The following is a 12380-nucleotide window of genomic DNA, read 5'->3' on the forward strand; positions in this document are numbered from 1 at the left end:
TGTCAGTAAACAGTTGGCTTGTGATTTTTTCCAGTAATTCCTGAGATACTTTATCTGTAGAGGCACAAATACAAAGCAGACAAACAGGTGCACAGTGTACATGGACTCAGTAAGTTCATAGATCAGCACAGGCTAATAATGGATCCAGAATTAGATTGGAGACAGAGATAAAAAGACAGGGATCTAGGACTGTCGTTACTGCTTTGGGCCTGCAAAGCGTAATTACAGCTAAACACACTGCCCCCTTTTCCCTCAGTCCAGCTCTGTCCCTTGTTACTAACCCCACACAATGCTCGATAGTCTGAACAAAGCTTCCCTGAGGCCCCTAATCTAATAGAGCAGTCTCTCCAAGACATCCACACACATACACACCATCCAATAGAGAGGGAAGGGCATAGACAGGTGGGAAAAATGAGGGACTGATGGGGGAGAAGAAGAGTACTCAGATAAAGGGGATAAACTGGCGGTTGTGAAGGGAATGACGGAGTGTGAGCTTTTCTTTCCCTATTCTCCAAGGGCTGTCAGTGTGATGTTCATCATGAGTGGGCTCTGGTGGGGCCTCATTGTTCCCCCCCACATATGTGTGAGTCCATCTGCTCTGGAGCCCCTTTAGGGCCCAGCCTGCTTTATCAAGGCGCTGAGATGTGTGAGGGTGCCCACTCTCTGATCCTGCAGTGGAGTGAAAAAGTATATTGATTTCAGGGGGCTGATGTACAGTGGGAATGTGGGGAATGATGCAGAGCTGTGAAAGATGTGTAGAAAAGTACTTTGTGACCAGAGGTGTAAAAGCAAAAGGCTGTAAAGACATACAGTAATGTTTAAATCACAATACACCAGGCATGTGACACTCAGAAATGGTCTGTATTCTCCTGTTGGTCAACAACTGTGTTGCTGTTTCAGACTGTTAAAATGTGATTTAACATTTACATATAAGCAATGGCAGCTGCTCCCGGTGTGTGTGTGTGTGTGTGTGTGTGTGTGTGTGTGTGTGTGTCGGGGGGGGTTTAAACATTAAAGCTATAGAAAATGACTCTAAAATAGAAGAATATTCTAAATTATTATAGTATAATACTCGTCCTGTAGTTCATGTCAATACTGAAGTTGGTTTTAACTTTAATTAATTAATTTCCCTGGTTGTGGGTCTGGACAAATAAGTGTAAATGTGGCTTCTGAGGCATTATGCGAGTGGGTGATGTTCACTGAGTTGCCAAGTGGCACTGAGGGGGATAGACACATTCGGGACTCTTGAATGAACATGAATTAGACAATTAAGCTGTTCCAAATGTCACCTAAGTTTTGGGTTTTTTTGCAGGTGGACTTGAGTCAAACATTACAGTCAAAGGCTTATGACAAGTATTATCAGCTGACTGAAATATTAAAAATTTGTCTCTACACATGTGCACAGAAACTCATAACCACTATGTTCATATTGTGTAGCATTTGTTTCAGCATGAGCATGCATAGTGTCATTTTATTGTCGGTCCCATAGAAAATTTCATGTCTGCTGTTTGTTTCTTGTATTAAAGCCACATTTAAAAATTCTCAAAATCTATTTATCTGTAAGTGTATAAACTTTTTTAGCAACATATCAAACTTTAAATGTTTGCACTAATGTAAATTCTATTTCATTTTTTTTTTTAAATTCTATTTAGTTTTAGGTTCTGTTCATAACTTTTATTGACAGAATTTGTAAGTGCAGCTGGGTGGTGGAGGAGGTCAAGTTCTGTGGCGGGAAGATCTTGTCTCAGCTTTTTGCGGATGATGTGGTCCTCTTAGCTACAAAATACATGATCATCTCAAGGCATGTTACAAATGCAGATCAAAGCTTTAAAAATACATCATTTACATAACATTTGCAGAAGGAAAACCTGTGACAGACCCGGACTTGAGGTAGGCAGCCATGTGTCTCGACCAGCTGGGTTTGAAAACAGCTGAACGGTTCTGTTTTTTGCAATTTTTTTGTAGGGAAGTGACTCCCTGCATTAGAATGGCCAAATTCATGTATAAAACCAAACAAACAAACAACAAAAAACATGTCACAGGCTCATACTTTTGCTGAAACTTGAACTTGTCATTTTCACTATGTTGTTGCTTTGAGCTGAGTATTGTGGTACTGCTGAATGGAGGAAGTTATAAGATGGTCTTTGGCCAATGACAGAACAATATTTTAACAGAGTACCCGTGGGTCAGACTACCTCAGACCTACAATAAGTCTCAAGGAGTGAAAGAGAAAGACCTTGAATTTTTTGTTTTTTTGGTCTGTTTAACCCAAATTGTCTGTTTTTGTCTATGATAAAGACATGGGTGACATCAGACGTTTTGTAAGCAGTGACCTGTCTCCTACAACCAACAGTATAGTTATTGTTGGTGAGTGGTCTTATGCAACACACTCGTCAAAGTAAAGAGACAGTGTGTCCAAGACTGCTGTCTGCAACAGAACCCCCATACACACACAGAAACAAACACATACAGGTTTTTTCCTGTCTCCAGGGTCACAGTCCCTCACCCCATGGTTTTGATAAACTCCTCTCTCTCCTGCTCTGTCTTGACATAAAAAAAGGGTCAGGCCTGAAGGTACTGCTGAGGTCTGTCACAGTCCACCTCTGAGTCCTAGACCAAGCACAATCCAGTAACTGATAACAAACAAATTGAAGGTGCGGGAGACTTTTGTCACCAATTTTTCATCAAATCTGTAAAATCCCAGTCATATCCTCAGTATCATGAATCCGTAAGTATTCTGTGATTACTCACCTGAATCTCTTCCCTCATGATGAACAATTTCGAAGTGCCATCCACCATAAAAAAAAACATACGTTTACCATGTGTTGTCACGACATGCATTGTGGGAAGCAGAGGGTCGCGCTGCTGCCTGGCAGTGGCAGCGCAACCATATGATGTTATATGGATGAAACAAACACAACACGGAAACGGGTGAAATGCGGAAACAGCTGGAGGGAAGCCGAGCAAGCAGAGCTCTGCCTGGCAGCAGCAGCTGCAAGAAACACAACGCAGAAACGGCTGGAGCTCCGCTTCCCACAATGCACATCGTGACATAATTCCGAAGATGCCCAAGTTACCTCCCAGCTCTGTTTGTAAACACATGGTTTGTTCATGGTGGAAGGCACTTCGAAATTGTTCACTGTGAGGGAAGAGATTCAAGTGAGTAATCACAGAAAGACTTACAGATTCGTGATACTGAGGATATGACTGGGGTTTTACAGATTTGATGAAAAACTGGTGACGAAAGTCTCCCGCACCTTTAAATAAACTAAACATATAACATTAGCAATGAAGCAAATGAAGAAAGAATAAAATCCTCATAGTATTTAATCATTTTGCTCGACAGCCACAGTGGCTTTCCATCCTGAGCCTCCCTTTTAATACCACAGCATGACAGAGAATCCAGACAGCAGGAGATGAGATTTGTTTTACTGAAGGGTGTGCAAGGGAGGAGGTTGGATGAGTGAGACTAGAGTGCTCTGCCCCTGTTGTGCAGCACATACAAGAAATGGTGTTGTACATAGAGCCCTGGTCTGAGGCGTTTGACTAGAGACCGTGTCTCATATTCATGAATTTAAGATCACTCATCTTGACCAGCTCTGAATGTAAAGTGTCATGAGATAACTTTTGTTATGATTTGGTGCTATATAAATATAATTTGATTGATTGATTGATTGATTGATTGATTGATTTATACTGCACTCCAATACCCCATTACATTTCAGTGGAAAATATTATACTTTTTAATCTGCTACATTTTTCTATCATATAAATAAAAATAGGACCAATGGCCCTGTAGCTTACCGGCCAAATTAAAAGCGTTGGGAAATGTATCCAGATGCCATTTATTATCACCCAGTTATGTGTATTTATTGTATTACAGAAATAGCCCATGTTTTGGTCATATTCCAATCAGATCTGTAAAAAAATTTAAATTCCAACTTGATATCATTGATACTTACTGATTTATTGTATCAATCCACTTCCTATCTGAAAAATTTCCCCATTATAACAAAGTTGTACTAAATCCAGAATCAGATCCGGATCGAAATAATTTCAATACCTTGTGTTGACATCATCATAAAGAAGCTGTATACCAAGTTTGAAGTCAATCAGAACTGTAGTTTCGGAGAAGAAGACAATTGAAATTTTGTCCCCATAAGAGCCCATGTTAAATTTTCCATAAGTTTCCGGATCCAGAAGAAGATCCTGATCAGCATGTGGCCGTTATGTTTTGGTCATCTCCCCATCAGGGCTGTACTGTAGAAATTTCAACTTGATATCATTTATGTTTACTGAGTTATTGCATCTATCCACTTCCAATCTCTATAAGAGATAGGAAGTGGATTGATGAAGTGGATCGATGGGGAAATTTTTCAAAGTCGCACCAAATCCAGAATTGGATCCAGATCCAAATAATTTCACTAACTTTGTTGACATCATCATAAAGAAGCTGTATACCAAGTTTGAAGTCAATCAGAACTGTAGTTTCGGAGAAGAGGACGATTGAAAGTTTTGTAATGGATGACAACAGACGCCGCCGGACGCCGCATGACGACAATAGCTTACGGCCTGTTGTCCGGTAAGCTAAAAACAGTGCCTATGCAGTAAAAACACGCAATACGGCTTTATTTCATTCGATGACTGAGCTCGTTTTGCAATTTCCGCATTATACAAACCAGTTTTCCCTTTTAAAATTAAATGAAATTCAAGTGGTGCCAGGCACAACAAACCCTGCCCCTCACACGTATTGTAGTTTATTATGGCATCAATCCAGCTGATGTCATCATGTCTATGCATGTGCTGATGTCAGCACAGACAGACAAATTTCGGCCATTGTAAGTAAACTAGCTCTTTATTGTATTCCACAATTACTAATATCTCCCAAAATATTGGTCCGATCAACTTGCTGTTTATACTAGTCTGTTACTTGACTAAGTATGCCAAACTGCAGCAGTCAGCTCTTTCTGGATTTTGTGTGAATCCCGAGACACACACACACACACACACACACACACACACACACAGAGGCCACTTGGCTTCTATAATATAAATGGGGGGATTTTAAAAATTCATAAAAAATTTGAACTTTGACCTATTTTCTCAAAATGTAATCACATCTATTCTGGGTCACTGGCAATCTATAAACCCAATTTGGTATGAATTCAACCAATAGTTGTGCTGCTGAAATGTTAACAAAGAAACAGTTCTAACCAAAAACAATACCCCTTGCCTTCCCTTCAGGAGGGAGGGTAATAATTAATCCATTCCAGTCCCCAAATACAATACAAACAAGTAACAATTATAAAAACATAATAAAAGAGAATGCAAACGAAATAAACAGTTTTTTATTAACTTGATATGTTGTTGCTTGAACAAGATGACCATGTGAACTGAGTGAGCAGAGGCTGCTCCTGTTGGGGGGAGCATGTGCGAGGTCAGTACTGACTAGCGGTGACTACTATGAAGCTCACTCATAGTGTGGATTTATACTTGTATTTCAAGACAAAAATATTCACCAGCTGTGGCTTGTAAAGCAAATTACTCATACAATCGTGCACTCGAACTCAGAGGTTCTACTGTAGAAAGGGCTAACCCTAACCCTAACCCTTAGGATGTTTTTCTTCCCTTTATCACATCATTGTGAATATAATTTGGCTTTTTTGACAAATGTTTACAAAAAACTATCCTTTATACCCCTTTAATATCAAACAAAAGCAACAGTTGCTTGAAAACAATTGCTTATTTTACGTAGTAAATATAAATATTGTGATCTACATTTTTCTTTTGTTTGATGTTTTGTTGCTTTTGTATTTTCAGCCTTTACAGTTATATATTCTATTATTTAATAGTTTTGAGTGTTCACAATATAGTTTTTTTTTTTTCATGTTTTCATCTTGTTCCATCTTTTACATTGTCTTGTTTTCAGTTTTACTAAGTTTTCATCTTGTTAACGGTCCACTTTCTTCACTTTTAACTCAGAAGCCTCTAAGCTGAAAAGAAATAATGGTTTTACATTAATTGTGATAATTGTTAATACCAAGTTCATACCAAGTTGTTTGTCTATAAATATCAGCCCTGTGATGAACTGACATCCAGGGTGTACCCCGCCTTTGCCCATTATTAGCTGAGATAGGCACGCAACCCTCACAAAGGCGTAAGCAGTTCAGAAAATGAATGAATGAAATTATTGTGATAAAATGTGTGACAATCCCAACGCACGAGTGTTTACCCAGATTTGTAATTATAAGTCTTTCAAATATTTTTCAAGAAAATATTTTCACCAGTGTTGTCACAACTGTTCTTAGTGTTTTCTCACTTAAATCAAATGAGGCCTTATCTCAATTTCCTCTGAGATTAAATAGTGGTTGACTAAATTCTGTTGTATTTTTCAGTGTAGGATACCAATAGTTTGACCTTCATCACCAACTGCATGTTTTTCTCTGGTGTTCTAGTGGAGCTGGATGTGGACCATGCACAGAGGGTCCCTGGGGCTGAGCAGGGAGGCGTCCCACCCACCCAGGTGAAGCTGAAAGACAGGCAGAAGTTCTTTGAGGAGGCCTTCCAGCAGGACATGGAACAGTACCTGTCTACGGGCTACCTGCAGATCGCAGAGAGAAGAGGTGAGATGAAGCAGCAGCAGCAGCAGCAGCAGCAGCATGGATCTGTGGTGAAAACACTGGAGTCATGCTCTTTAATGAAATGTAAACAGTACTGAGGAGTGACTCATGAAACTACTGTGAAAGGAGAAATACTGAGGACTTACAGTTACTTGGAGTAACTGACATGACAGTGTAAACTCTGGCACATTAAAATGAATTAATTCCAGAGTCCTATACCATCACCTTAATATTTCAACTGCACATCACAAGCTTGGGCAATAATTGCTTTCTCCTTACAGGTTCCATACTCTGAGAGACTGTTTCACAAGTAGAGTCATTACTCTAAAAAAGGCCACAGTGCTATATAAATGTTGTCTTCTAGTGGGATTGTAATAGAATCCCACTGCAGTTTATCCCATGTACCCATTACTGCCAAAATTCTGTGCTAAAACACCCAAAGGATGCACCGAAATGAGGGACCAGTTGAGATATAAACCTTGCACAGAGAGCTGTGTTGGACTCCACTAGCACAGTCTTTGTGATGTGATTTTTCTTCCTCTTTTGCTCATTTATCCTCCTGCCTTAATCCTCTGGAAATGGCTTATTAGAGGAGATTGCTGAGCAGTGAGGAAAGACCGGAGAGATGAAGCGGATGGAGGGAGATTTAAGGATAAGTGTGGGAGAGGATGTGACAGACTTATTGTATGTTTTCACTCAGTTTTTTTTTTATCAGTGCAGTGTTTCTTCTTCTAAATGAACCTCTGCAACAAAAACACTCTCCAGCACTAGGGCTAAGATGCAGCAAGTAAAATAGTCTCAGCTCATTACTATCTATAGCCCAGTTGCAATGTAGTTCATGGTCGAATTTATGGTTTTATAAAAAAAAGCTATAGAATATTTGTAGTAAAGTCTGAAAGCAATTAAGTGGGCTGTTTCAATCATAATTGGTGAAGTAATATTTGCAATTAGTTAGAATGGAAGCTCACACCATAATAATGAAAATAAGTTGACTGTGAGAGTTTAATGTCATACTTTAATTAGCCGTTGTGGAGCGACAAATTCCTACTGTAGGGCGGCGCCACTGAACAGCTGAAATAAGCAGCAATCTCTGCACAAAAGATGAAACTGACAGTCGTTGATGCTCATGTAAAGGAAGGCAGGGAAGTACGCAAGAGTGAGTGTTAGGATATTTGCTGACAAAAAACCTGAAACCTTTAAATATAAATCAGTTTACTCTATAGGTAATAGTGACCATCATTAACTCAGAAATGAAATTAGCTAACTTTCCAAACAACTGGCTCCCTGAACTACACAGACTCTAGACTTTCCCTCTGGAGCTGAAAACTGAAGCCAAAAGTCCAAGTATTAAAAGTTACAGCTCCTCAGTTGTCCTCTTGAAGCCCTCTTGAGTCCATTCCCATAGACTCCTATGTTAAAATGTCTTAATTTTATAGTATGCATTAAACATGTTTTTTGTCTTGACAGCTCTATTTAATTGCTGTAGCTAGATTTGCCCTTACATGACCACTGCACGTGAGGTATATCAGAGTTATATGAGTTGTAAAAAGTGGGTATAAAAAGTGGAGCTGTACAAAAAGGAGAGGTGTAGTGCAAAGTTTTCCATTTTGGGATTTTCTTTTTACAAATTTTTGGAAATTTCAACTTGAATACTATTCACCCAATTTGTCAGAAGAAGTACGATCAGATTGAAGACTTGGGCAGAATAATGTTTGTCTTAGTTTGACTGAACTACCCCAGAAGGACAATAATTTAGTTTAACCTAGTTTACAATTATCTGTAATTTTTCAGTTGTTTATCCAAATATGGGAACCTTTGTTTAAAAAAACCAAGAAGGTGACAGTTATGTTAATGGGTGAGGGCACAGGGGCTTAATTTACTCTTTATATACTGTCCACGAGCTGGACACACTGAGAAAGAGAAGGAGGAGAGGCGTGAACTGGAACAAGTGGTCAAGGAAAAAAATGGGGAGGGCTATGGAATTCATAAGCCACTGAACGTTCCTAAGCCAGTCTCAAGGGTAGCTAACTGTCACATGGACACACTTTCTGCAATTCCTCTGCAGGCAAAAACAGTCCCTCCCAGCAGGAGAACCTTTTAGACAAGGTCACAGAGGGGCTAGAAGAAGGACATGTTGGAGTCAGTCATATGGAAAGGATGCTCAAAGCAATGCTTTCTGGACCAAGACTTTAACTACATAACCATAGTGTTGGTTGAAGTATGTGTGCTTGTGTACACATTCGATTATTTATGTGTTGTTTTTTTTTTCTCCATGTGCTGGAAACACAGCTCCAGTTGGGTAAAAAAAAACTGAATCACCGTCCTCTATATGATGCTTTATGAGCCTGGATTGCTGCTGCTGTTGTGTGGTTGTAATTGCATAGCTGACAGCGAGATAAAGCAATGCACATGGGACAACGCTGCATACTGAGAAGTCATTAGCGAGCATTAGACCCTCGCTCCTCAAAGATATGTCACATAAGAAAACACCACCTTGTTTTCCACAGAGACAAAAGGTTTGGGCCTCAGTCACAAAGATTCTTACAAATGATGGGTGCATAAGAATCTCCCAGTTTGTACGAAATCTGGACTTCGTAGACATTCGTGGAGGGAGCATTAGTTTCTTACAGCCGTCTTATGAAGTTAGTACAGCTGCCATTCAAATCACAAGAGCAACTTGAGGCCTCCATGAGAAAATGATGGGATTTTGTGTCGTACAAAGACCGTACAGTTGTCACATTCTTTGTAAGGGTACCTTGGGAGGAAGATCAAGCAGTTGTGGCCACTGTTTTGGTTCGGCAGCAGCAGAAGAAGACGGACATTCTAAAATGCTTAATGTGGCTTTAATGCTGGAGAACAGTGATCAATCATCACCAAATGTGGTGGACATCTCTAGTCATGCCCAATTTCACCTCTCCAAAAATCAAAATGAAAACCCCAGAATTATGGATGCTGTCCAGCTGGAAAAGGCTTAACATGAATAGTGTCCACATTAAGCCTTTTCCTCTTCATAGGCACAAACCCCCCCAAAAAAACAATGTTGTTTAATCTTACAGTATTGCTTTTTTTTTCATTCATTCATTCATTCACTCATTCATTCATTCACCTTCTGAACCGCATTATCCTTCAGAGGGTCTCAGGGGTGCTGGAGCCTATCTGAGCATTAGAAACATTCACACATAATTTGGTGATGAATGATTGCTGTTTTCAGACATTAAGGTTTTTTTACATTAAGCGTTTTAGAATGTCCCGAAGAAGATGCAGAGAAGACAGACATTGGTGGGTGCAGCCATGGATACAGAGGCGGGGCTTCTACGGACAGTACAACACTCTGTGAGCTAAGACCCGACTCATTACTACCCTCCTGTTATTTTTCCGTAGGTAACAGATAAGGTAGAAGTTAGAGGAACATTGATATATGTGATGTATGTGATGTCTGAGATATGGTTATATACATATAGAGTTATAATTTATAGTTTATGGTTCATGAAGTTCAGCTGCATTAAGTAATGTTCCTGTGCCTTTAAGAGATAGCCGGATGCACGGCGAGTGATGTAAAGTGCGGATGCAGATGGGCTGAGAAAAGCTAACTCACAAAGCTACCACGGTGTGATTATTGAGTCCACACAGACATAATAATGTCAAGTCAAATTATTAAAATTTGCCCAGCATGTGTTTTATGTGTTTGGGATCATGTGCTGTCCATGGTGCTGAATCACACACTCCTGTAGAGATAATAGAGGGAACTGAATGTTAAAAATCCTAACCATCTGTCACTAAGTGCCCAACCCTAACTGTCCATCATGCACATTCTCTCCATCACCCTGATTCTCATCATCCTGTGGACTCTGCATTATCTCCCTCCAGGTTTTGTGTTGTTACTTCATGTTTATTCTTTTGTTAATATAACACTTTCCCTTCAGCACCGTGCGTTTGGGTCCAGTCATTCAATCCGTCTTGAAAATTTGTGTACGACCCTCTCTAAGAATGCCACAAATGCCACATGAATGACGAGGTTGTTCCTAAGGCATTCGTAAGGGTGCCCTACTAAAGGGGATTTCGTAGCATGTTTGTAGAAAATCTTGCACCTGGCTACAAACTTAGGAACGATCTTCGAAGTCTCCATTCCTATAAGTCTGCCTTGAGAAAATCGTATGAAATGGTCTATAAATCGCTGGCACGGTGTTTGTAGCTGTTCGTAACGGCATTTGTGACTGAGGCTTTATAACAATATGACGTCTGGGTGCAGACTGTAGGAATGCATCACAGTACACAGTTTGTCCATGTCTATATTAATGCATTTCATTTATTTCTGTTTGACTGTTTTGCAGATCAGTTTGTAAAAACCTATAATGGACTTTTTTGGGCAGACAGGAGATATTAAAAGGTGTTAAAAATAGCCTTGCTCTGTTTCTATGTGTAATTTTTTTTTTCATATGTGTTGCTTTTCCAGTGACAGTGAGACTCTGAGGCCAGTCTCCACTGGAAATAACATTCCCCTTCTCTCTCTTTCTCTACTCTCTTCTTCTGCTCTCCCCTTGTGCTGCCTGTCTCTGCTCTCCTCATTTCCTTGAGGTATGGTAGCCAATGGCATCTCCTCTCAATGCTGTGCGCAGACCAATCATCTCATCCCCTCCCCTTGTGCCTCCTTGTGCCTGTACCCCCCCACACACATACATTTCCACAGTGCACTGGCTTGTGATGCATGTAGTACACTATGACAATGGGGCTGAGTGGGGGGGGGGGGGTCTGTCCCCCTGCAAGGTGGTGAATCCAGGACTGTTTGAGTTAATGCATTAGCCACAGTAGTTTTAGAGGAGTGTTCTACTGTATAGGTGCCTGTGTTTTATGTTGAACAGCACAGGACTCAGTGAGTTTTACTGTTGATTCTGTAATATTGATATCAAACAACAGAATGTTAGACCAAATATCTGAATTCAGGGTAATTTGTCTCTAAGAGCAAATTGCCCATTTGAGATTCCTGTTACTTTGTGGATGATGTAGAATCAATCACAACATACTTTTGTTTTGAATCTACTTTTAGTTTAAGAGGGAATCTGAGCATGAACCTTCTCATATGTGTGTATGCACTCTCTTTTTTTTTCTGTGGCTTAATACAGCTCAAATGAACCACTTCATTTACTGAGTTCATCCCTTGTTCTCTAATGATTTAGGACCACTCAGCAAGAAAAGATGGGTGCTATATATTTGGGGCTTAGATGCCACTTAACTGTTCAGTGTGCAGACATTTAGAACAAGTCACCATTCAGGGAGTCCACAATGTTGCATCGCCATGTATCTTACAGTTCAGAATGGATCTCCTCTTCCTCTCTTTAAATTCAGGTGTGTTCTGACTGGTTGTCAGTGTTTTTGTCGTCCATCAAATCGTTCTAAAAGTAATCCCAACTATATCATTCTTCACTGTCAGTTATGTTATAGTTGTGGTGTGAACCCCACCAGCAGCAGAGTTGGGAGGATAGTTGGGAGAATAGCTATCATTATTGCTGCTGGTGTGTTAAATGGTGGACCAGACAGTCCCCTTAAGTCAGAAGCTCAGAATGGACAAAATAAAGACTGATTCTGATGAGGGACTCTTGTGTTTTGCGTGGGAGTGGGTGGAGGCAGAGTGATATAATCTGCAACTCTACCGCTAGATATCCTTATATATTCCTCACTGTTTCTCGTGCATTCAGCTGTACATGAATAGAGTACTGGGATGATTTTGTACAAGTAGATACAGATTGAATTCTGTCAATAGTC

The 12380-nt window shown here is 40.1% G+C and overlaps 1 protein-coding gene across 2 annotated transcripts in view; it reads left to right on the forward strand.

Moving 5' to 3' along the window:
* The window catches only part of dtnbp1b (dystrobrevin binding protein 1b), a 70103-nt gene that overhangs the window by 45790 nt on the left and 11933 nt on the right, over positions 1-12380 (forward strand). For both annotated transcript variants that reach the window (XM_030148022.1, XM_030148021.1), the window contains exon 2: positions 6456-6623. In XM_030148022.1, the coding sequence (XP_030003882.1) occupies positions 6456-6623 (168 nt within the window). The remainder of the gene's footprint in view (positions 1-6455; positions 6624-12380) is intronic.

Source organism: Sphaeramia orbicularis, chromosome 11 (genome assembly GCF_902148855.1).
Source record: "Sphaeramia orbicularis chromosome 11, fSphaOr1.1, whole genome shotgun sequence".
Classification (NCBI taxonomy): domain Eukaryota; kingdom Metazoa; phylum Chordata; class Actinopteri; order Kurtiformes; family Apogonidae; genus Sphaeramia; species Sphaeramia orbicularis.